Source organism: Sinocyclocheilus anshuiensis, unplaced genomic scaffold, assembly GCF_001515605.1.
Source record: "Sinocyclocheilus anshuiensis isolate Anshui unplaced genomic scaffold, SAMN03320099.WGS_v1.1 scaffold491, whole genome shotgun sequence".
NCBI classification, from domain to species: Eukaryota; Metazoa; Chordata; class Actinopteri; order Cypriniformes; family Cyprinidae; genus Sinocyclocheilus; species Sinocyclocheilus anshuiensis.
Window position 1 is genome coordinate 868,702 of NW_015551041.1, and position 26,997 is coordinate 895,698.

The following is a 26,997-nucleotide window of genomic DNA, read 5'->3' on the forward strand; positions in this document are numbered from 1 at the left end:
GTTTCATTCTTTTTCTTAACCCTGTAAAGCCTGACTTAAGAAATAATCAGAAAAAAATTGAATATTTTATTGAACCCTTTACTAAAAATATAGCCTATTATTTGTGTGTGTGTTTTATGTTGTTTCATAGTTGATGCATGAGGCTTTTATGGCTCATATAGGCCTATCATGAAAATACTGAGGCGGGAAAAAAACACCATAAATTATGATAGCTTATAATGTAAATCAATGATGTCTGTATAACAGACTACTTACATAAAATGCATAATATCAGTTGCATATAAATACCAATAATATATCTTAGTATATTTACATGCTTAGTTTTATGATCAAAGCTCTGTAGTTTTTATTGTGGGGGCAAAACATATAATGCAATACAATACAATGATAACTGAAAAATTGATAATATTTGATACATACATTTTAACATGCCTTTTTCTTAAAAAAACAAAAGATGGATCAAGTAACCCTGAGTTGCTTCAATCTAGTAAGTGCTTATCTTTAAACATTTTAATATTAATAACGCATAAAATTATAAAGTATAAAATATTATTAACAAATATATATATATATATATATATATACAGTGGGTACGGAAAGTATTCAGACCGATAATCTTTTGTTTCCAGATTAATAAAATGTTAAATAGAGCGTTACAATGTTACAAATGTTAAAATAAAATTGTTTCTGTACCTTTGCTTTTAATTTTATTTGCTTTTTTCATTTATTCTATTTTCTAGAAAGCTAGAAGTCTGTAAATTGCATTTACTTTGTGTACCTTTGATATATTTGGTTTGTTTTAAGCTTATTTGATATTCACATCCAAAAAAGTGAATGAAAGAATAAAACCTGCTCTTTTTATCAATTACATTAGTTAAAATTTGGTAAAAAATTTGGTAAATTACGTACAATTCCAAACGACCTCTTAAGTTATCATGACGTACACTGAGAGTAGAAACAGCCATTCACTTTCATTTTATGAAAAAGGATGCAATGAAAGTGAATGGTGACTGACTTCTCCTTTTGTGTTCTACTGAAGAAACAAAATAATGCAAGTTGAGTAAATGTTCACAGAATTGTCATTTTTGAGTGAACTGTCCCTTTAAAACACGGTAGGTTCGTTGTTTCAGCAGGCGGCGCTATTTTCTAACTGTAAGACATTACTCGAATAAATTAAAGACAAGCAGGGGGCTGCATGGGCTGGCGCTCTCTCTCGCAGGGGGAGTGGACAGAGTCCGGGTTATTGTTTATCACGAAACCGGTTTGTTCATGTAGCACGTATTTATGCGATGGCGAAAATGTTGGGAATCGATGGCATGCAGATTACGTAGCCTTGAACCCTGAGCGTGCAAATCGTCTACATCTGTTCGGGATCTTTCGCTGTCTGTCAACAATAGAGCCACAAGGCGCTCGGTAGCGCGCTGCACCCAAAGCCAAGTTTCGTGTCGGCGTAAATGCATGTAGTCTCGAAGCTTTACAAATATTGTTTAGCATCCTATTGATGTAAATACAGTAACGTAAACTTGGACTGCATCGTTTGCACGCGCGACGTCATGCAGTAGATGAGTGTACAAGGAAGATGAATCGAGGTCAGTTGAAAGGGAATAACAAAGAGAACCTGCTCTGCAGTCTCGCGAGCAACCATTAGCGGAAGCGGCGCGTTGTTGTAGTGTTTTGACATTCGAGCTTCGCATGATCGCTAGAGACGGTTTAGAGCGGAGGCACAGTAACCGACGTTTAGCCATTTTGTCGGACTTTTACCGAATATAAATTACGTTAAGATAGAGACGCTGAGTTTTTCATTTGCTTCGCGCCGGATAAACGTTATTTCAAATACTGAGCACGCGCGTTTGGGGAATTACCGGTTAAACCTGGAGTTGGCCGTCGGTTTTTCACCGATAACTGAAGAAGATGACGACGACACTTAACATTATGGTAAGTTTTTGTCTTAAATGTGGTGACAAAATGGTCAGTAGTGATACTAAACGTTGTCGTGACTAATATTTAGTTATTTACAAGTAGTTAACCTTGGTTCTAGCTCATTTATGGTTAACGCCAGATATAATAAGTGGAAAGAGATTCACTTAAAGGGATAGTTCATCTAAAAATTAAAATTGTTTACTCATTAATCTACATGTCATTGTGTCGTTTATATCCCTTATGACTTCATTTCTTTGTGGAAAACAAAAGAAAGGAAGACATTTCGAAACTTGCTTTTCATTCTTTTCCATGATTGTGAATGGGGACGGAGTCACCTGAAAAGTATTATAAAACTAGTCCACATAACACTTGGCCTATTTTCCAGTTCTTGTAGAATCTTATGATAAGGTTAAGAAACTGACAATGACTTTTGATTAAAAAAAAAATGGAAGCTTGACATCTCAAATCATTTCGTCTCACTGTATGAGGGAAAAGTCGTAAGTACAGTTTTCAGTATCTTACATTTTGAGTTTCTCGAAAGAAAAACAAGTTATTCTACTGTTTAAAATGTTTTTGTTCCTTTACATTATTTGAAACCATAGACTATTTTGTGTTCGCACATGGCAAGGACAAATCTAATTTACTAATCCCTCAACATATGTTCACTGTCCTGAAGACAGATACTGTTTGTTCACTGTCTTGAACAATTTACTTCAAGTTAAAGCATAGATATAGCTTAAATTACTTTTGTTGTTTGTTTAAATAGGTTTAGAATTATATAAATGATGAAGAGTTAAGGAAATGTGCTATATGGAAATTGTTTTGAATTTGACTTGAGGGTTAAATGTGAAAAATCAGAGCGTTACTTCCTCCTACACTGTCTTTATCTAAAAGTTTCAGTATGACTGGTCTATTTTTAAAATAATAAAAGTCACATCCTGTTGTTATAGTTAGTGAGAGTAAACTCTTATTAACCTTATTTGAACGGGTTAATATTTGCCTGGTTGTGGAAAAGCCTTGTGTACATGCAGCCATTTAAGTTGAGTGTAAATTTGTTAACTGTGGCTAACCACCTTGGTTAAATTACATTTTGTCTCTCTTTCAGTGAATCAGACGCAACCGTTAAACTTTGTGCTCTGGCACGACCTCGAAGTTGAAAGTGATTATTACATTTATCAGCAGGCTACTGCCCTGCCCCCTCAGGAGACCCCCTATGTGGATTGAATACACCCCGCAGTTTTACACAGGATGGATGAGCTGGATGTGAGGTCTCCTTTTTGTCATCATCATCAACAACGTATTTTGATCTGTGCATGGATCCTGCGTTACTTTTATCACCAAGCACTTCCTGTGCTCCTCTCCAACACCTTAGTTTGCAAGAGTATTGACTTTATCTGAACTGCTGTTTTGAGAGGAGAGAGGTTTGGCAAGTTTTTACTTGGTTTGAAGCAACCTCTTCTCGTTGTCACATATTTATACTGCTTTTATTTCCATGTATGGATAGCATATAAGATTTGACCCGACTTCTCGCTCCACTCAGTGGAGAAATGTCAGAAAATCTCAACGACAATATGGTTAAGTTCCTTTCCCCCCCTTCGAAGAACATCAGCGGCTCCAGCTCAGACACGCTGGTGGGTGAGCGTCTCGGTGTCGAGGTCCGCCGTCGCCACCACACCATGGAGCGAGAACTGCTGAAGGCAGAGCACCACCGTTTCTTCCGTCGCAGCGTCATCAACGACTCCAATGCTACGGCGCTGGAGCTGCCCAGCAAGAACGCAATCCTAACCATCTCAACGGACTGCCACGCTCTTGTTTGTGAACCCCCTGCCTTGGAAACCAAAGCCGCTTCAGTGGCCACACAATCTGAAGGGTTGGTTGCACCAGAAGAGGTGGGTGACGGTGTCAAAACAGCTGTAGAGTCAACGCCAGTGTTGATTGCGAATACCACACGTCTTCTCGCTGCAGAAGCACCATGTTTGGTTGCAGAGTTGAAGTCTGGAGATAGTGCTGATGCAAAACGAGAGGATGAAGAAGGTAAAGACAAGGCACGAGCTAAGGCAGATTTGCGGGATGCGAAGGCGGAGCTGGAAGACAATGAGGAAGTTGAGACAAACGCAGTCGGGACGTCGCCGGATGGCCGCTTCTTGAAGTTTGACATTGAGATTGGACGTGGCTCTTTTAAGACCGTCTACAAGGGTCTGGATACTGAAACCACAGTGGAGGTGGCATGGTGCGAGTTGCAGGTACGTTTCTTGTATTTTTGTAACTTTTTCAGTTACATTTTTCAGTCTTTGTTAACACATTAGAGGCCAGGAACCAAGCCAACCAGTAACATATTATTAACTTTTATTTGAAGCAAAAAAGTATTAAAAAATTGGACCAATAGACAAAGGCATAAAGCTATGTAATTGATAACTTCAATGAGGAAAAAACTACACAAATATTTTGACAGCATAGCAGGACTTGATTGCACCATTTCATTTGAGGTGCTTCATTCTGTACAGCATCATGGGTAATTTCATTTTTCACCAGTAAAATGAAAAGTTGAAATAATGCGAACAGATGGCTTCAACAAAAGCATACTGTTGTCGTTTAACAATCTCTGAACTGACAGTAGTTCTGTCTTTAAAGGTTTATGAGTTTAAATTAAATTTCCCTATGGAAAAAATAAATGGAGTTTTTGCTTCCGAAACCTGAATGTTGTGATTTATGGGTAGGACGTCATAGCTTTTGACAGCTAAGATAACAAAGTGCAGCACTTGACATTGTTGGCACTCTTTATTTGTCCGCTGACGGTGGTAAATCACTATCTGATCTGCTCCTTTGGGACTTAAGTATACTATCTCATTCTCTGAAACCTACGACCCTGTCTCGAGGCCTTTCCGGTATAGCGCCTTTAAATGACAGTCTTATGACTAGTCAGTTTGATTTTAACTTCAATGCTCCACCTTAGGGCTGGACGATATGGCCAAAATTGATATCACGATATATTTCTTAATTTCGGTCGATACGATGTAAATTCGCTTTTAGAGTGATAAAACTAGCGGTTTCCCCAGTAATGGCTGTAATCAAAGCAGCTCCGCTCATGAACGCTACTTTATCAGATCAAATGAAAATGCCATCGAAACTTTTCTGAAGACAGTCAACTGCCTTCAGAGATACATTCATATAAAACACCCGTGCCATGTTATGATTTTGAAACGTGCAGTGCTCATGTTTATTCAACAAAGTCAAACGGCACAAATAAATCAATGTATGGGAAACTGGTAATGTATATTGAAATATCGGAAATGTGTTTAAAAATCATATCACCGTTATTGAAAAAAATTATATCGCGATACATACTGATATTGAATTATTGTCCAGCCCTACTCCACCTACACCTTTTCAAGAGATGTTGTCATCAGCTTGTGTTGTTCGTGTTTAATTTTGCTGTATAGAAATAGGAAACACTTTTTCTAGTCCTTTTGTCACACCTCTGAAGCGTCTCAATACACACCTCTGACATTTAACGCATCTGGCATTTGGCCTGTTGTCATCTTTGGCCGTAGCCCCGGCATTGTAGTATCATCCTTGAATAGAAAATCCTAATTTCCTAATTAGGTTATTTTAGACCACCAGGTGTGATTTGGAAGATGTGTGGCATATGCAGTAAATCATAGGTAGTGTTTATTTAAGGTGTACTTTGAGACAGTCTAATTGCCGTGGAAGCCTGTTTCCATGCCAGAATAAAAAAAACGATAATAAATTGCCATTTTAGTTCTTACAGTGTGACGTAATTTTTTGGAATTGCATTTATATCATGCAATTGTGAATTAACACTACAGTTTTAAAGTTTAGGGTTGGTAAAATTTTAAATGTTTTTCAAAGAAATCTCACAAATGTGCTCACAAAGGCTGCATTTACTTGATAAAAACAGTAATATTTTGAAAAATTATTACAGTTTGAAGTAACTGTTTTCTGTTTAATATATTTTTAAATGTCATTTATTCCTGTGATGCAAAGCAAAATTTTCATCAGCTATTACTCCAATCTTCAGTGTCACACACTCAGAAATCATTCTAATATGCTGATTTTAGTGCTCAAGAAACTTTTTTTTTTTTTTTATTATAAGTGTTGAGCTGCTTATTTGTGTCTGTGTGTGTGTGTGTGTGTGTGTGTGTGAGAACAATCATACATTTTATTCAGGATTCTTTGATGAACAGAAAGTTCAAAAGAACAGCATTTATTTGAAAAAGAAATCCTGTCTGTCACTTTAGAATTTAGTGCATCCTTGCTGAATAAAAGTATTAATTTCTTTCAAAACAAATCTTGCTGGCCCCAAACTGTTGAGTAGTAGTGTATATTTCATAGTGTGACTGTTTCACATTTTAAACATAATTTATTTTCTTATAGTACTTTGTTTTATTTTGAGACAGAACTAGTCTTCAGCCATTCACATTTTTTTCTCTTAATTATTTTATTTTTGATAATTAGTGTACCGTGAGAAACATGGGCTTTTAAATATTTTGCACTCGTTCCACTTTTATTGGTTTATGATATGATAAAAGCATGCGTAATAATGTCTGTGAGGTGTGCTTGCACAGAGCATGCTGATGCTGGGCAACTACATAGCAACAGCACCTCTGTTGGAAAATCACCAGCTCATAAGTTGTGTGGCCCACTTCTAAGAAGTCTGTTTGCATACAGAGACCTCCTTCATTTTGTTTTCATCATGTAGAACAAGTTTTTTATGTACCGAATCCGATGTGCCACATAGAGGTGTGACTTCAAAAGTGGGTCAAGTTCAACCACCAAAGCAATTGTAATCTCCTGTGTGAAGTATGGTGAGCTGGTTTGCCAAGGCTTGACTCTGCTACTGCTGCTCTCCACCTCCTGCTGCCTCTTCTTTTGCAGAGTGATGATGAGGCAGCACCACGTGAGCTGCAGTTTGCTCATGGCCCTCAGGCGTAGCCAGCTCATACACTGGGGTGAAACAAAAGCCTCTCTTGTTCTCTCTAGCTTTCATCATTTTCACCTTACTTTTTTCACATTTCATGTCTCGCTGTCTCTATTTCTGTCTCCCGGCCTGTCTTGTGTGATACAACGGTATGTGTTATAAGCTGCAAGTTCACACTGCTGCAGAAAAGGGAAGGGCCTGTGTATCTCCCCCACAAGGCCATCTGTCTGCAGCGCCTTATGCTAAACTCGGGGATATTCCCCTCCCACATTTCTCTCCTTTACTTTCTCACATGCTAAACACATTTGAACAATATGTAGGTCACCATAAAAAGAAAATGAAAATGGATCTCAGATGCTTCTCTTTTTTTTTTTACAGAAGTTCCCTCTGCGTCCAACTCGATATACCACATTAAATACTCCAGTTATATGGTTTAGCCAGATAACTGAGTCATCGTTGTGAGTGCATACCACTGACTTTCAAGCAACTGCTTGAGTTTCATTCCAGTTGTCCTGCATTTGCCTTTCGCCCTGCATTTGATCCCTTTAACGGACCCCTGTAAATCCATTTAATCTTCTGCAGTAACCTCAAACTGTTTAAAGATTTCTTTTCCCAGTTGACACGATTTGTACTGGGTACACTTGTGTATTTTTAAACTATTTTAAATGTTTTAATTTAAGTTAATTATTTTTTCAAATAATTTTATTTAAAAATGTATTAGAGTTTTGCCTGCTAAAAGTTTTGCATTACTGTTAACTCTTCCGGACTTTGTGCTCCCATCAGAACTTCATGAGCTTTGTTTATAGTCTTCTTGAAGGATGGAAATGCTGTACGTGTTACAGTCGCTTAAAGGCACAATATGTAATTTTCGCCACTAGAGGGCGCATATTCAAAATAAACAGAGACAAAGGTGTAGTTTGATGACGCCGTAACTGTAGGGCTGAACGATTTTGTTAAATAATCTAATTGCGATTTTTTTTTTTTTTTTTTTTCATGTAATAATTATGTTTAAATAAGCCTGGTGTAAACAATATGAAAGTCAGTAACAAATCACACAAACTAAAGTAGATTGCAGAAATATAAAAACAAATCTGTTGCTTTACCACACTACTTTATGTAATTCAAAGTCACTGTAATAAACATATGTAAACATGTGGACTGCACTTTTTAAACAATGTCTGTTAACTTTAGACCATGCAGTGTAGGGCTGAACGATTAATTGCATTTGTGATAATATCGCGATATGAAAAAACGCGATTTTTTCATCGATTTTGTTAAACAATCTAATTGCGAATAAACTTTTTTGGTTAAACACCGTGTTTACACCGGACGCGAGCGGCAAAATACAGTAGAACCATTATAATCAGTGACTCTGTGCGACTTCATCTATGGCTTTTCTCTTCCCTTTCACAAACCGATCCATCTCCCATTCTAAGTTAGGTCCTTTGGCTGTTTACTGTTTTATTTATTTTCTTTTTCTGCTGATGGCCCGCGCTCGACTTGAAGCAGCGCTGCTTAGGCCGATGGATGTGTGTCATCAAAGTACTGCGAGAGCTATAAGAGAGCGGGACGTCTCCATGCTTTCTCTCGCCGTACTTTGATGTCGTACACCGATCGATCTTCAAGTCGAACACACCTCTTTACTCTCACGTGTCACGTGACCGAGTGTAATCGCAGCCTCTGCGATGAAAAAATCGTGTTTTTTTTTCATACCGTGATATTATCGCAAATGCAATTAATCGTTCAGCCCTAAACGGAGTGTGGAATCATGGGAGTTGTCGTCTTCATCCCCACAGCCGATGCAATCCGACGGGACTCGGGCAGAAATTATGTTCATGGATGAGCTAATGATTTATTAACGTAGTAGAATGAAGCAGGGTGAGGCTGAAAGCCGTCGAAGCGAAACGAGGCCGCTGAACGAGCGTGATACTTTTATTATGCCACAGTCGACCGCTTCCACTCCTTCCGGTCGTGCGTATGTGGGAAAAAAAGCAGCGCTGTTTTATCATAGTAGTTACATTTGAAAGTTGTTATAATGCTACTCTGTGCGGTCGTCACCGGTTTATTAAAACGCACAACATATTAAAGCGTCTTTGGTGTTTCCATGTTTTCTACAAAACAAAACCGGAAATTGAGGGGTTATGACGTCATTGGCAGGCGACACAATGACACTATGGACACGGTCCGTGTCACTAGTTAAAATTGCTTATTTCTCTGGATTTAAACATTCTTCGAAACATTTGGGATAATGTAAGTACACAAGTCAGCAAAATATATAACACTGTTCTAGTGGTTTTTGGATATTTTAATAAAAAAAGTCTTACATATTGTGCCTTTAAGTACAGCCATTCATTTACAGTAAATATATCTACAGTACCTTTCAGAAGTTTGGGATCAGTAAGGTTTTTTTTCTTTTATTTAACAAGAATGCATTAAATTGATCAAAAAGAACAGAAGTTTTCTAACACTGTAAAAGTCTCTACTATTTCAAATAAATCCTGTTCTTTTGAACTTTATATTTATCAAATTAAAAAATGTGTTTCCACAACACAAATTATGCAGTGCAACTGTTTTCAACGGATAATAAAAAGAATAAGACGTTTCTTGAGCAACAATTTGGCTTTGCCATCACAGGAATGAATTACGTTTTAAAATATATTAAAACAGAAATTGTAATAATATTTCACAATATTATTGTATTTTAAATCATATAAAGGCAGCATTGATGAGCATAAGACACTTCTTTCAAAAACATTTTAAAAATCTTACCAAACTCTTGATCGGTAGTCTATGGCTTTAATTTTTTAATTCCTTTTATGTAACATTATAGTAATTTTAAATAGGAAATTAGGCCACACGGACTCTAACAACAAACATTCACAAAGCATGTGACCTCCATGTGTTCATTGATTAACATTACTGACTGATAGATGAGCGTATGAATGTCCAAACTAACTGTGCGGCCCCTTATAAGCTCCAAGACCGTTGCACTCTATCTCAACCTCCTAAACTACATTTGTCCATTTTAAATTAATTGTTAAACGTATTTCCAGGTCATTTGTGTTTCAGATCCTCTCGCTAATCCTAATTCCTTATCTCCCGTCTGAAGTGGTATGTGCCCTCACACGTGAGCCGGATTCATGCCAAGAGCTTTATCCTCATACTGGAGTTCAGTGTGCGGGCCGCCTCTCCTCTGGGGAAATGCGCCCACGCTTCGCTGGCCTGGTCCCATAGGCCACAGAGTGCACCGTTGTCTGTTGTAGGGTGGGATGCAAAGCAGAGTCCCCCTTTCTCCAACCCACATCATTCAGCACTGAAATTGCTTTCTACAGGGCTTTACTCCATTTCGGCATTGTGTAAATAGTGTTAATTGTACACATGTGAGCGATAATAACGGAAGTTTTAACACTAACTTAGGCAAACTCACGGCTAAATGTTTCTCATTCCAAAAAATGGCAGCTGACTGCACCAAATGTAGGTCAACTAAGAATTGCCAGTTGAAATGAGTGCATTTTTTTTTTGCTGTAGTCAGACACAGACTACAAAACGGTCACACTGCTGGATTGGGTTTGAGCCAAGCACTTTGTAGTTTCATTGTAGATGATATTATTAGTGCTGCACCATCTACTTTGATTGCAAATGAGGTTTTTGCAAGCAGCAGTATTTCCCCCTTGATGAAACCACAATTCAGCACACTTATTTATTTTTTTGTCATCATCAAAGAAGAGAGAGTGCACAGAGGTGCTGAAAGCAGTTGGTTATGAGGGTGTTTTGTAAGAAAGGTGACTATAAATCGAGTTAAAGCACTGCAGTTTTTATGTAGCATCTCCTTTTATTTAAGTAATGAAGAAAAAAACATACCTTCTCTTATCAGCCGCTTTGACACTTATTTATAAATTTTGAAGTTTTCTAAACAGGGCAAATTAAAAAAATGGGTGAAATTTCACAACCAAAATCCAGTCATTTCAATAGGACTCTGGGAATTTAAAGTAAGAGAGAAACATTTTCTCAGGCAACTTTCATATCGGTTATTTACACAAATTTGCCACTTTGACCAACAGAATGCTGCTTGTTTTGAAAGTGATTTCTGTGTGAGCTTTGGTTCTTTGCTGATGAAATTTTGCTAATGGGACCATACCTTTATGCTTACAAAAATATTAAATTCTTTTTCAGGATCGCAAGTTGTCCAAATCAGAGCGGCAGCGTTTTAAAGAGGAAGCCGGAATGCTGAAGGGTCTTCAGCATCCCAACATAGTACGCTTCTACGACTCCTGGGAGTCATCCTTGAAAGGGAGGAAGTATATTGTCCTGGTGACTGAACTCATGACATCTGGGACACTCAAGACGTAAGTGCTCTTATTTATTCTTGTCGGGTTTTTTTAAGCTATCACCTGCTATGATTGACTTGTTTTCTGTGCCCTTGTAGGTATCTAAAACGGTTTAAGGAGATGAAGATCAAAGTCCTGCGCAGCTGGTGCCGGCAGATTCTGAAGGGGCTGCACTTCCTTCATACCAGGTCGCCTCCCATCATCCACCGGGACCTCAAGTGTGACAACATCTTCATCACCGGACCTACCGGATCTGTCAAGATTGGAGACTTGGGCCTGGCTACCCTAAAGAGGACCTCCTTTGCCAAGAGCGTCATAGGTACGGCTAAGTATTTGCAACTGCATTATCGCCTCCAAATCGAAATCCATTCGAATTGTCCGATTTGTGGTTGGGGGAAAGGCAAATCCTTCATTCCATGTTTCTTTTTCAAGTTTCTTTTCTTCTTCTGCTTCTTCTCAAAGCGTGTTTTAATGACAGTGGTGAGAAAGCAGACCACAGCGTTTCCCTGAGCGCTCGAACCGCAGCAAACCAGGGCTCCCGCTTTATGGAAGATGTCTCTTGACACCCTCCTTTAGTTCAAACATAGTTTTTGTCTTTTCTTCTGCCACAATTTCAGGTACCTACAGACAGAGTAAGTAGTTGTGGAGCGGTTGTAGGTATTTTGTGACTCGTCTGCAGGGAAACCTGATCTGATCTTGGGATAACACTAGAGCTAGAGCTGAGCCCTGGGCTGGCAGGTACCGTGAGTGATCTTTTGCTCTGGTTCGGAAATTTGTGGTCTGTTTCTTCAGTCAACCATGATTTAATGATGATGATGCTAATGAATCTGTTCATTTTTCCCCCCACAAGGAAATGCTTGTTTTCTTTCAGTGTGTCAGTGTCTGGAGCTCAAAGCCTTAAACTCTCTGCTCATCTCCCTCATACTTTTAGCTTTAAGATCTTTTGTGTGTTTTTTTGTTTTGTTTTGGAAGACTTAGGCTCTAATTTCAGGTCTCCCCTTATTCTACTTTAAGGATTATTTAGTGTACTGCAGTACAGACAGTAAGTACGCAGAAATGAGCCTGGTAAGTCCACCAGTATTATGTGACACATATCAGTCTGAATCATTATCAATATGGGAAGTTTGTCTGTGTGAGACCTTTGTCAAAGGGTAACTTGGTCACTAGTTCTCCTGGTGCACAGAACATCACTTTTCAGTAAGCTATGGAGTGTAAAATGTTTGAATTGCTCAACCTTTTCTCTTCACAGGTTAACCCAAAGGTAGGACTTTTTGAAAGGTTTGTTTTCCATAGCTAGTGTTTCGGTTTGGTCTTGTGGTAAAGCATCGGGCCCTCTGACCACGGACTTGTTTTAAACTTGCTGTTTGGGCTAACAACAACAAATATGTTGATTTCTTAAATTTATTCTGTATTGTTTAAAATCACGTGGTCAGTCCAGGCCTTCGAGTGAGTGCTGTGCACTAGTTTGGTTTTTCTCATACACAGTCCTGCCCTTGAAGGTCTTACACGGAGAAACTTGGGCTTCTTATCATTGCAGTCTAACTGAGTGCAGTTTCCCCTTCCTCTTTTTTTTTTATTTTTTTTTTTACTTTCTATCCCCTTTTTGCTCTTCTTCCCTCTACCTCTCTCTTTTCTCGCAGGTTGTGCCCGAGCAGTCTTCAGCGACAGCATCATCTTCTTCTCACCTCTTCACTGAGAGGGTGTAATAGGGTACTGAGAGAGTTCTGAACCATTCTTTTAATTTAAGGTACCCCTGAGTTCATGGCGCCTGAGATGTATGAGGAGAAGTATGACGAATCGGTGGATGTGTATGCCTTTGGGATGTGTATGCTGGAGATGGCTACTTCTGAGTATCCGTACTCCGAGTGTCAAAATGCAGCTCAGATCTATCGCAGAGTCACCAGCGTAAGTCCACACTTCACCGGCGGAGGAGAGTGTCCCCGCACACTCATCCTCCCTTTGTTTGCTGCACTATTTTAGTCTTTTTACCCCTTTTTTTGCCCTCTGTGGGGGTGTTTCCTTTCTGCTTTTTTCTCACACAGTGGTAAGTTGGTTTTTTACCTCTACCAGTAAATGCTGAAGCCTCTCACAAAACCAGTACTGACATGACATAACCTAATGGTATCGGACAGATTTAGACTTAATTCAAAATGTAGTATTTTTGAGAAAATCCAGCCCCAAGTTAAAGCCATCTCTGCTTTCTACGCCAGTGATTTGATTGTTTCCTGTGCTGTGTTTACAGGGGGTGAAGCCTGGCAGTTTTGACAAAGTGGCTATTCCTGAAGTGAAGGAGATCATTGAGGGTTGCATACGTCAGAATAAAGACGAGAGGTGGGCTGACATTTACCAAGCATGAGAGTTCAGTTGTCGTATTGTCATAAGGTCTAGTTTTCACAACCTGTTTTTCTTTCTTGTCCACTGGAAATTTGTGGTAAGGTATTTTTAGTGTTTCATTAGTTACATCACAGTATAATATTGAACAGGCTGTACTTCAATCCTCATTTTCATATGTGTCATATGAAAACCAGTGTCTGATTTTGAGATCTATGTTATTACCACACAATTATTGAAAAATGTCTTTTATCACATGTAAGGTCATAAAATATCTGCAATGTCTTTTACATGCACGTTCTTAAGCTGGCTTAAGCCAGCAATGCATGTGGTTATGTGGTTACATCAGAATGAGAGGAGAATGAGTTTGAAGAAGTTCCCACTGACATTTTGGATGCTTTATTTAACATTTAACATGAAATACTCCCGAGTCAGATAAACAAATTATTATGTTTTGATGTCACTACTGAGGAATAAACTGATTTTTCAAAACATTGCCATATTATCAGTTTGTATGTAAACCAGTAAAACAGACTCACACCATGTCCTAACTACACGCGACGTGACAAGATTCCAGCAACAAGCCATTTGGGTGTCCACACTTGACGCGACACCGCGATGTGACAGAATCAATCAAATATCACAGCCAATCAGAAGCGTGTGTAGGCGGGCTCTCTCTGGAAGAACTCTGCACTCACAACGAAATAAGTTTATAGTCTAATTCATAAATATTAAACCTTTTTAACATCATTAAATGTACATACTGTGTGACTGATACCATCTTTGTTATGGAATACGCTTGTTGGTTCGCAGTGAGTTCACAGTTTTAACGTACATCTTTGCTTTTATTTATTTTCAAGATCTAAGGTAAACTATCTGTTGTTGCTTTCAGTATGGATATAAATGCCACCCAATGTGACATTCAAACTCACATTAGACACATTTAACTTTGAATAAAGCACACAATCAGTACCTGAGATTATCACTGTCATATATTTTGTATGTTGTTGTTCCAGCTGCAACGTGACTGAAATGGAAACCGTTTCTAAAATAGAAATTTCGCGTGTCGCCATCGTGGCTAGTTAGGACAAAAACTCAGATTAACATGGAAAAAATAGCCTTTGTTGCAGCGCGTGTAGTTAGGACACGGTGTCATTGTAAGAGTTTTTAAAATTTGGGAATGAAAAAACATGAGTTACAATAAAAAGCCTAATGTGATTATTAAACTTAAAAAAGCTATGAGTAGTACTTCACGTTTCAGAGTAAAAACACAGCACTTTTGTGCATTGCTTGCCGTTTCAGAGCAGTTCGCTATCAAAGAGTACAGCACATTTATTCTGAACAGTTGACTGTTAATGCATAATGACAGTGTTTACTTTATGGTGTTTATATTATAATGTTCTAGATGATACAAGAGTGCACATTATATTTTCATATTTAATGACCTGCTGGAAGTAGTAAAGCTTACACATTTCAAAATACAAGACCTGGTGTATTTCGTGCTTGTTTATAATTGAAAGTCCTGCTTTAGGCATACAATTGTATATCTGCTTATTATTGGTATTTTTATTACACAATAAGCTGTCTACTCTGTTGTCATTTCACAATAAGCTGTTTGGCATTTATTTGGAAGTAAACCCTTGTGGCTTCTCTTTGGGTTGCCCCATCACAGGAAGGAAATATTTATTATATTTAACTAGGGATGTAACGATTCACTCAACTCACGATTCGATTCGATTCACTGTTTTGCACAGCAGAGCTGAATGAGACGCAGATTCACCCTCTGCCAGCTGGTGGCGCTTAAACCCTTTCCTTGGTTTCCGCTGTAAACAAAGGAGCGCTGCACTTATGAACTTTAATATGCATTATACAGAGGCAAGATTAATAAAAAAAATACCATCTAAACTTTTCTAAAGACAGTAAGTTCCCCTCAGACATACATTCATATAAACTCCTACCCCTAACTGAATCGCGATTTGTTTAGCATCTCAACCGATTTGAATCGTCACATATTTGAATCGATTTTCAACCGGCTCGCGGTTAATCGTTACATCCCTATATTTAACACATTCAGTACATAGATTCACAAGATGGGCACAGTATTCTGTTTATTTCTTTTCTTTAATCAATATATTGATATGTTCTTATTAAGTATTGGTACAGGTCTTAAATTAATTTTTTTCTCTTTTTTTAGGTATTGCATCAAGGACCTCCTAAGTCATGCATTTTTCCAGGAGGAAACTGGGGTTCGTGTAGAGCTGGCTGAGGAGGATGATGGAGAGCTAGTGTCCATAAAGTTGTTGCTGCGCATTGAGGATGTAAAAAAACTTAAAGGGAAATACAAAGAGAATGAAGCCATTGAATTTTCCTTTGACTTGCATAAAGACGTCCCAGATGACGTTGCCCAAGAAATGGTAAAGATACTTGGATTTCTGTTCTGTTATCCAACTACAGATTCAAATCGGTTGATGGTTTGAATCTGTAATTGGTTCATTTTTTGGCCTTTCATGTAATTATCCATATATAGTTATTCTGCAGTCTTTCAGTGCATAAAAACCCCTGAAAGTCTGCAGAATTCCCCCTGGCCTTCTTATAATATTGACCTGTCATTGTCTTTGAAGTTAAATTCTGAGTAATCTTTTTTTCAAGGTCGATTCAGGCTATGTTTGTGAGGGTGACCACAAGACCATTGCAAAGGCCATAAAGGACAGAGTGTCCCTGATCTCCCGTAAGAGAGAGCAGAGAAAACTCGTGAGAGAGGAACAAGAAAAGAGGAAGATGGTGCAGGAGAATGACCCCTCGCAGCTTGGTCCGCATAGCGACACCACAGCCAAGCCCCCTGGTCCCGCTCTGGCCTCAGTCATTATGGAGTCTGAAGAACATGAAGCAGACCAGCACCAGCAACTGCAGCAGCCTGGGGCCTCTGCTTCCAGTTAGTGTTGCAAAATGAGTCGTTTTGCTCTAATAAGATACCAAAAAATGTCAAATGTGTTTGTATGGGAAAATGCTCTGAAAGTCTTATTGTCTCACAGCTGTAGGTTTTGTGGACCCTCAAGGTTCAGCGTCTGTCCCTGAGACTCACCCTGCCCAGCCAGGCACATCTTTCAGCACCGTACAGCCTGATCCACAGCCACAGCACACCATGACCCATCCACAAAGCATGGTCATTTCCTTTGTATTTTGTTACCTGTCCTGGTTTTCAGAGCTAGACATGTTAATCTGAAGAAAAAAACGTGTTTCTTTGCTTTCTCCACTAAATTGCTTCTCCTCAACAGTCCCAACACCCAGCCCAGGCCCCTCTGCAGCCGCCGAGCAGTACTTTGACCCCGGGTCCCACTGCTCAGACTGGAACTGTGGCCACACCCCAGGTACACTTTATGTGATCCATAACATGAAGACAAAAACATCTTGCTCTATATATCTGTTGTCTGTTAAACATAAACCAGAGTTAAACATAAACAAGAGTATACATATACTCCCCTCTTAGGTGATGGGTCAGGCGGCCGCTCTGCCCTCTGCCGTTCAACCTACCGTCCCCTTGCAGTACCATCAGCCACCTCAAGATGGCAGCGCCCTCCCTCCAGGCCCTCAAATCTTACAGGTACAGTATGAAAGGTGCCCTCTGGTGGCTGATCTTACATCTTCCATTGGCCTGCATGTTGCTTAATGAATGTTGTGTGTGCTTGCTTTGCGCACAACATCCAACTTCTTGGCAGTTCATACATTAATGCTACTGTTCTTTGCTTCTCCATCCTTTTCTTGCATGCTGGCTGCTCTTACATGCTTGTCAGATATGGGCATGTCAGCTCAGTCCTCCTGTTTTCTCACCACCTCCAAATGCTGAACAGCTCTATTTTCTATATCAGGCCTGTCAGGTACTAGTCGTGCCTAACACTGTGGTGTGTGAATTAGCGGTTTGCCAATGTGGGTTTTTAGTGCTGATAATAATATCTACAGTGCAGATGACTGATATAATGCTTTTACATATAATGTGCATTTAAAAATATCGTTTTGTTTTATAGTTTTTACACAATTTTTTCAAATGTATTTATAATGCTAAACAAAAAAATATTAATTGACAAGTGTGTTGGTAGATGCTTAGTTTTCAGGGAAGTTTGAGTAAATGTTGAAAATGTCAGTAATTTAGTGTACTCTACTGTTCGAATATTTGGGGTCGGTATTATTTAAAAAAATGTTTTTGGCTGTTTTATGTCTGTATTTTATTTTATTAAAAATACAGTAAAATCAGAATAATTATTACAATTTAAAATAACTCTTTATATTTGATTATTTTTTAAATGTAATTGCTGTGTTGTTACTGTAATGGCGAAGCTGAATTTTCAGCTTCAGATTGCATCCACATTGCATCAGTTTACAACAATGCCTCCCTGTGATTGTGTGTTATGAATTAGGGCTGTCAAAATGGCTGAAAAACTAAATTCGAAATTTTCACTTCAATATTATCTATATTCGAATTTAAAAGGCATAATTTCAGTTAGGGGCAAAAAAACAGACGCCACAAGAGGGGGCATCGAGCAAAATATGGTTTAGTAAAGCGATAAAATAACATGGCTATCTGTGAAAATTTACATAATGTTTGTTTGCTTAAACAATTATAAACAAAATAGCGTCATGTATGCATAGTTTAATACAAAGAGACGAAAGCCAATCACACAGTACTTTTTTCATTTAAAAACATGATGCAGTGGGATGGAAAAAAAACAGCCATAATGTCTCATCTCTGTCATGTCTCTGTCACATTTTTTTAAAAGTTAAACTAACATTAATTTTACATGGCTTTCTAAACATGCAGCTCTCTTGTGCGAGACACGAGTGCAATGGTGATAAATGCGCAAAATATGCGTTCTGTGTGATCGGCCCCGTTTCAGTTTTGACGTAATCAAGATCTCCGCATTGATGTTCTCTTTTCTCGCAATATTTTGAATGAACAACACAGGAGCGCTGCATCTAACTGGATAGGCTAACAAAAACATTAAAAAGCAACGACACTTGCATCGTCATTGCATTTCGTGCACCACTGTTAAGGCTGCCTGATGCACACCAAAAATTCGAATGCAACGTTTTTTATTTTAAATTATAAATATTTGAAATTTGAATTTTTATTTGACAGCCCTATTATGAATGCTTGTGATTTGGAGTCAATGGCATTCTAAAATTCTAAATCAATTCTCTATTACAGGCACCACTGACCGTGTCCCAACCGCAGCCAGTAGAGCAGTCACAACCTCAAACATCTCTAGTTCCAGCCTCCACAGAAAGGTGAAACATCTTTTTTATAATTCATGTTTATTAACATTGACATTCCGGTAGAGAGAAGTTGAACTACTGATGTTTTTGGTGCCCTCAGTGGTCACTCCGATGCTGCTTCTGGTCTGAGCGATGGGAACGAGGGCAGGCATGAGGGGCGCTCTATGAAACGACCCCAGAGCCGCTCTGTACGCAGCCGTTCACGCCACGAAAAGATGGCCAAGGCCAAGCTCAAGCTCAATGTACTGAATGTAAGTTATGCTCAAATCTAATTTGATTTGTTTTTAATAATGGCATCACATTACATTTTGGTGTATAGTTTACTATAATAGCAGTGTGGGGTTATTGATCTGTTTGTTTTTGTAGATTTCTAATATTGGGGACCGAGTCGCTGAATGTCAGCTGGAAACCCATAACAGGAAAATGGTCACATTCAAGTTTGATTTGGATGGAGATAATCCTGTAGAAATTGCTGAAATTATGGTAAACCTTTCTCTTACTTTCACCTTTTTTCAGTGGATTGATTGCCAGAGACTTCTTCATTTGAAATTATAATGATATTTATTAAAGTATGTATTGGTTTTTTGTTTGTTTGTTTTTTGCATTTAGCATTTTATGCATTAACATTTTGGCTCTCAGTATCCAGGATGTTTAACTTCTTAAAATATTTCATAAAATTTGATTGTAACTTGTGTGTGTGTGTGTAACTTCGTTTCAAGATCAAAAGTGATTTTATCTTGGAGAGCGAGCGGGAATCCTTCATAGAGCAGGTTCGAGATGTCATTCAGATGGCAGATCAGAAAGGAAAAGCTCAGAAAAATAGCCAAAATCAGGTATGTTTGATGATTTTTCAGACCATAAGAACAAATGTGAGAAATGATTTGAAGACTACAAATGAAATTTTCCCATTACTTCAGGTGAACAGTAATTTGGGCCAGCAAGTACCTGAAATTTCAACATCCAGTGTGCCTGGTAAGTGTACTTTGTGGTGATGTTCTTACATTTTATCCGCCCCTGTCTTGCAACCGGTCTCATTTGACATTTTTTGCATGTAACAGGTGTGCCACCTAGCGTAGCAGCACAGGTTGTACATTCAGCAGGCCGGCGCTTCATAGTTAGCCCAGTGCCTGAAGCAAGACTTTGTGAGCCGTTTTTTGGACCTCCTTCTGCAAACACATCATTTGAAGACTCTACACCAGGTCTGATTTACACATCCTCAAATAAAAGTGCTTAAACGTGTATATCAAGTATTTGAAATGTTGTGTAATGTTTAATTTGTATTTGCCACGTAATAGCCAATGAAGCTGATATGACAATAAATTTAAATACAACCAACCAATATTAAGACTGATTCCATGTATTCTCACTTCCAGCATCTGATCCCACACCAGCCAGCAGTGTTCAGCAGGACCAAGCTAGCATTGCACCCGGCTCAGCCCAGATTTCTGTAGTACCACCCACACCTGGAGGTCTTGCCCCAGAGACTTCTCAATACCAGAGCCCTGTCCCAGCAACCACTGCAACTCTGACAGCAGTCACCACTCAAGTAACCACTCCTACACCATCTACCACTCAGCAAACCAGAACAGGGAGGATGTCTCCTTCTCCAGCCCCAACTGAATCACCAGCTCCACGTCGGCTGTCAATTCCCACCACTTCCCAAACTCCTCAAAATGTTGTGGCTGAGAGCAATGGCTTGGATCAAGCTCAAGCCGGCATCCAACAGGTGCAAGTCGGCCCCTCCTCTGTCCCTCTGACGCAACCATCTGCGACAGGAGATGGTGAGAGTGATGTACAGGGGAAGCCGCCTGGAATTGAAGACATTCATGCTTTAGATCAGAAGCTGCGTTCCCTTTTCAAGGACTCCTCCCAGAGCTCCTCCAACCAACCTGATGGATCTGGAGAGACGTCTACATCCTCTCCACCCAACACTATCAGCACTAACACTCCTGGTTTTGTCTCCGGTGCGACGCCTACCAGTTTGTCTCTCAGTTCCAGTGGGAACTTTGCACCTGGTGCTTTTGCCTCTATTGTGACACCTACAAGCTATGCCCAGACACCATCTGCAGATCCGTCCCCACAAAGGCCACAGGTGGGGGAAGTTACTAACTTGCTGATTTAGTGTCTATGTTGGTATTTGGATGACATGATGCTCAATTTTCTTTGGTCTAAATTAATTAATTTATTCAAAATGGCATTCATACCTGTTATTTTATTTTTTATATTAAACTATAATAAAAATCAAATTTAATATTAAACTATTCATAAAAATAAAGCTGAAATAAAATACTAAAAGAAAATTAGAAATGTAGCTTTACTTTAAATAAAAAATTAAAAATAAAGCTACATTGAAATATAATAAAATGACAAAAGCACATAATAAAATTACAAAAACCTATACTAAAACTAAAATACAAAAAAAAAACTGTTATAAATATAAATACTATAATAGTGTATATATAGTACTAAAATTACACTGATTCATACATGACTTCAATACGCCTCTTCTATGATGTTTTTAACATTTTAATAAAAATTATATATAATTTTTGTTGTAAACAAAACTGCTTATGAATATTTAAAAAAAGAAGATGTGGTGCAACCAACATGTAAGGTAAAAATGTATATCTGCAGACTCATGACGGTAAGTCAAGTGTTAAAATATGACATAATTTAACCTTTTTATGACGGGTTGAATGTCATGTAGTGAGAATAAATGAATAAAATAAAAGATTAAGATGTGTAAATATTCGCATGTATTCTAAATGCAAGGAAAATACGTTGTAACTTTTTACTTGCTGGTTATACTACATGACATTTTAGTGTCATTAAATGTAAACATCTCTTAAAAATGATATAAAAGTGTTTCAAAAACGAATTAAACCATTTTGAATACAAAGAGTACATTTTTTAAATCTTGGCGCATGTATTTTTAACTAGATTTTTAATTCCTTTTCTTTACTGTAGACAGTCTTTATTTGTCATTGACCTTTTAAAATGGTACATAGTATTTTACACTCATTTATATTTATACACACATTTTCTTTTACAGACCTCTGTATCTGTAACTCAACCAGATGGACAGACCATCGCTGAGGAGAAAGAGCCAGCAACATCACCACCCGAGAAAGCTTTCAAACTTGGCCGATTTCAGGTGGCTTAATATACTTCTCAGTGTGCACTAGGTATCGGATTTTATGCCTGAAAGATTTGTACAGCAAGTTCATGTACATCCTCGTTCTCCATTTCAGGTTTCTGTGGCCAGTGATCAAGACCCAGGCACTGCTCAAGATCCAGCAGTCATAGTCTCATCTTCCTCCATCACCCCATCTTCAGCAACATCATCATCATCCTCTTCCTCATCATCACCATCATTTCTCTCTAGCCCTGAAAACACTGTTCATAAATCTCAGACCCCTCCCAGGGTCAGCCCTGAACCCGTCCCATCTACCACTACAGTCGGCCGCTTTCAGGTGACATCTAGCACTGACATCAAAGTGGGCCGCTACTCAGTGACTCCAGCAGAAGGAAAGAGCTCCTCCATAAGCTCTGCTGAGGGACCAGACTCCGCTAAAGAGTCTAAAATGACCCCTTCCAGTGTGTCCATCACCAATCACTACCTCAGCAGTGACAACGACTCGGAACCAGAAGATGAGGGCTTTAAACGAGAGATGAACAAGCTCAGGGAGAGGTACTTGTGTTTTCTGTGAGCTCATTAATGGTAACTGTGTATCTTGTGATCACCAATTGAACTTTAATTTTTTTTGCAGACATATGGGTGAGATCCAGGTATTACAGAACAAACAGAAGGAGGAAATCGAGGAACTCTATACACGTCTGGGCAAAATGCCGCCCTCTGTGGTGATCCCTCCAACCGTGGCCATTGCAGCAGGCAGAAGGAGACCCACTAAGGGCAAGGGGACCAGGTCAAGAAGTGGTAGTGGTACTGGTTCTTTTCAACAAGGTATCAGGGCTTAGTGATTTACATCCAACTGTAACATGAGCTTGTGAAAAATTGGCATGATAAATGTAGTTTGGTTTTGTCTAGGGAACAAACAAGCTGTACAGAGTGGAAGTTCAGTCAATCAGTCAGCCACTGGAAAGACTGAAACCATACCAGGCTTAAACGTTCATGTGCAAGGTAGGACTTTCACCATTTTATTTAGAGAATTTGTTTTCTCAAAATGCTCAAGTTTTTCTAATCGGTGAATATTAATTGTGGCATACAGGTACCACAAGTCCAGTGAGAGAAGAGAACGGACAGAGCCATGACCAGGACCAAGCACCTGCTGCTAATCTGCCACACAAGGGCACATTCACAGCTGACCTCCATCAGCTGGTTGATAACTGGGCCAGGGATGACAAGAACAAGATGCCACAGGTCAAGAAAGGCTCCAAAAAGAATGCGCAAACGCATGATATACGTTAACTCTTACTATGCCAGAAAAACTACACTTAATTTTCATTTAGATGTAGATTATCAGAGGATGCGAGATAGTAAGGCTGTAATTGCCTTTTATAAAAAAAATAAAAAAAAAATGCATGCCATCTTTTTGCTTAGAAATGTAACATGGTCAAGTGGTTTTGGAATAGAATGTTTATTTTACTTTTTTTTTTTTATAATTTATAATATAATTACATTTTGTTTTCAAATAAAATATATATTTTAGACTATAATACATAAAAAAAACATCTAATATTGCAGATAGTAGCTGTTTCCATCACCCTGTTTTAATGTGCATTTTGAGGTACTGGTAGACTATAATACATTAAAAAAAACATCTAATATTGCAGACAGTAGCTGTTTCCATCACCCTGTTTTAATGCGCATTTTGAGGTATTGTTAGACTATAATACATTAAAAAAACATCTAAGATTGCAGACAGTGGCGGTTTCCATCACCCTGTTTTAATGTGCATTTTGAGGTACTGGTAGACTATAATACATTAAAAAAAACATCTAATATTGCAGACAGTAGCTGTTTCCATCACCCTGTTTTAATGCGCATTTTGAGGTATTGTTAGACTATAATACATTAAAAAAACATCTAAGATTGCAGACAGTGGCGGTTTCCATCACCCTGTTTTAATGTGCATTTTGAGGTACTGGTAGACTATAATACATTAAAAAAAAAAACATCTAAGATTGCAGACAGTAGCTGTTTCCATCACCCTGTTTTAATGTGCATTTTGAAGTATTGCATCAGAAACAAGTGATGGAAATGCCAAATTTCAATAAAAGAAAAAAAAAATCCTTTAATTTGCAAAACAGTTTTTACACTTGCTTGAGGTGGTTTTTGTCTTGTGCGATAAAGGGTTAATGCGAATAATGGGAGATGGAAAATCATTTGCTGAATAAATTCCTCCATGCGCATGAAAAAAGTCATGTGACTTTGCGCAATGGGATGGCATAACCTGACTAACCAGCGGACCAATCTTGTTGCACAGCATCTGAAATGTTATGGTCATTCTGAAATGCCCGAGCAAAGTCTGTCGTCAAAGTATTTCTGTATTATTGCCTCCCAGAACCGTTACACGACTGCGTTTCCAAACAGCAGGCATCCACGGAAACAATGACTGCATTCATTGTTTTGTCTGCTCGCTCTGAGACGCAAGTCATTTATTATATACATATAAAAATTATTATATTCAGTGGCTTCTCCCACTTTTCTTTGTGATATTTAGGGCCAGTTTATCAAGAAGTGATGATTTTGTTTTCTTTGACTTGTCAGATGGAAACAGTGCTTATTCGCAAATATTTTATGCGACATTAAACAATTAAATTCGCAACTTTGGATGGAAACCCGGCTAATGTAGTTTCAAAAACGTATTTTACCCCAATTTTTGAGTGTGTTGGACATTGTTATGCTTATTAGAGTATCTTGCTGTTAGCTTAGCAATATGCTAATGTCACACTTTATTGAAATCATCTGGGAGTCAGACCTCGGCAGGTTTTGGTACAGAGCTTTAGTCTTTTACATAAATCCACCCATGTTAAAGCAGGCATTTTTTGTAAATGCTTATTATAATTTGTATTGTGAATGATTCATGAATGCAAATGTTTTAACAAAAAAAATGAAATCAGTATTACTTAAAAACTCAATCTGGTGACCTGTGCCAGCCTTCTACAATCATTCAGTTTGTTTAAACCCTGCCCCTCCACTATCGACTTCAAGCTCGCATTATTTATAAGTGCAATGAATTAAACCAAGTCTCTGCCCTATACTATTTTTCTTTTTCTATAATGCAATCAGACGGGTGACAGTACAGAAAAAAAGATCTGTCGCTATTTCTGTTTCATTGCAACTTTAACAGTGGGCCTGCAGTGATATACAAAGTAGCTCAGTACATTATAGTGTTATTCAGCATGGCTGTAACATTATATTGACCAATCAAGATTTATGTATATAAGTACTAATCAAAGTCAACGGTCTTCTTCCTCAGATGCCACGTAAATACTCTGCACCAGGTCAGCTTTGTTCCATGGGTGGCCACATGCCAACCACCGTCAACCCTACAGCCGGGCGGAAGGGTTCACTGTGTGTGCCCAATCAGCAGTTTGGCTACACCTGCCCCACCTATAGCATGCCCCAGTGGGCTCAGACAAGCCCGCTGTCATCCACCGCTCCCCCCGCAGGACTACAGCAGGGCTTCCTCATACCCTCAGGAGCTCACCAGTCTGGAAACAGCTGCGGGTCAACCAATCTACGCACCACTCAGGCGAGCTGAAACAGCAGGGTTGGTTCAAGGAAGGGAAAAGCTGTGCCTCGTGGGGTTGAGATTATCGGACCTAGTCCTTTACATGGACGTGTTTTATCCGACAGTTTACATTGGAAAGACTTTCAGGTCCATATAATGTGACTCGGGTTATTCAAATCTGCTATTTAAAGACTGAGATGAATGTGTACATTTGATAAAGAGGCACAGGAAGGGTTAAACTGGTTTAAGTTGTCTTAAACATCAGATATATAGCCTTATAGTACGGATACCATCCTTATTGTAATAAAGTCAGGCAGTGAAATACAGTGATGGTGTTGCAGTTTACCTACAGAAGAGTTAGTGGATGAATGGAAAGAGAAGACCACCACCAACACAAGCCTGAACGAGTGTATCCTACATACGAGTCTAGATTGTTGGAAGACGGATAAAGAAGGTAGGAAGGAAGGAATGTTAGGAGTAACGGCATTTTAGAGACCAGTATTGGGGGACTTCTGTCCTAATTTGCTTAAGTTGGGCTTTGAAATTAAAGGAAGAGAATGTGCAATTGAGGGAGATTTAAGCAGGGTTTTATAGCTCTTCGTACTTGTACGTATTTCATAGCATTGTTAATTAGTGACTTTTTTTTTTATATCATTTATGATGAGCTTACAATAATACAGTGTATCTTATATAGACATTCACCACTACTCCCTGTCCAAACCCTTGTAAGTGGATAGAAGGCTTAATTTGGATGACTGAGCATCCTGTATGAAAGCACATTTCTTCGTCCAATCACATGTTGCTTTCAATTTGAATTAAGCTAGCCTTAAACCACAGGATTATGTCTTCCCCATCTTTAAAATGTCACACAACCATCAAAGCCCTTGCTGTAGTAAATGAAATACTTGATCTTTGTGGTGAAAAGATTTAATATGGTGCATTTGACTGCAGCAACATAGAAGTACAGTATTAAACTACAGCACCTCATTACCAGTTTGTTAAACCACTCCCCCAAACCATTTTTTCTATACCACAAATTGAGTGCCAATCGTTTGCAGAAGTGGCGTCCCGTCACCTCTAAAATGATCCGCTTGACTTCTCTAGAGAAGGTAAATGTTACTGCAATGCAGAAAACACAGCGTTTAAAGGTTTAACCAACCAGGGAGGGTTTATTTGTTACTTTTGATACTTGAGTGCACAGATTTGAATCCTTTGTAATTGACCAAAACCGCATTTAGACCGTTAAAATACCACTAATCACAGTCACACGATCCCGTCACATAACTGAAATTCTGAAAACTGCATGGTTTCACAATCCACAACTCACATGTTCCCATAAAAAACAGCATTAAATTTGTGGGGTCAAAAATTGCTGCTGATGTTTTCTTTCAAAAAGCTTCCATCCAGGGGCCTTTTGTTGATTATCTATGGTTTTGTGTTAAAAAAAAAAAAAAAATGTATATATATATATATATATTCAAATGCTTAATAAAACATTTTGGTCTTTTCCTCC

General features: G+C 38.6%; 1 protein-coding gene across 5 annotated transcripts; it reads left to right on the plus strand.

Annotated features, from left to right (window-relative positions):
- Positions 1-1,178: 1,178 nt before the first annotated feature.
- LOC107661464 (serine/threonine-protein kinase WNK1-like) lies at positions 1,179-26,997 on the plus strand. Of its 5 annotated transcripts, none has more exons than XM_016451057.1 (25): positions 1,179-1,935; positions 3,026-4,163; positions 11,033-11,205; positions 11,286-11,506; positions 12,935-13,092; positions 13,430-13,518; positions 15,713-15,932; positions 16,168-16,450; positions 16,551-16,681; positions 16,794-16,886; positions 17,006-17,119; positions 17,310-17,393; positions 18,719-18,798; positions 18,887-19,037; positions 19,153-19,269; positions 19,506-19,619; positions 19,704-19,758; positions 19,845-19,985; positions 20,160-20,878; positions 21,839-21,940; positions 22,038-22,477; positions 22,557-22,750; positions 22,835-22,927; positions 23,016-23,206; positions 25,230-26,997. In XM_016451057.1, exons 2-25 carry the CDS (start codon positions 3,468-3,470, stop codon positions 25,512-25,514), a joined length of 4,944 nt encoding a protein of 1,647 aa, XP_016306543.1. In that variant the 5' UTR covers positions 1,179-1,935; positions 3,026-3,467; the 3' UTR covers positions 25,515-26,997. The 5 variants fall into 5 exon arrangements, with proteins under 5 accessions (XP_016306543.1, XP_016306544.1, XP_016306546.1 ...); XM_016451058.1 differs by having other exon boundaries at positions 23,016-23,203; XM_016451060.1 differs by having other exon boundaries at positions 23,016-23,167.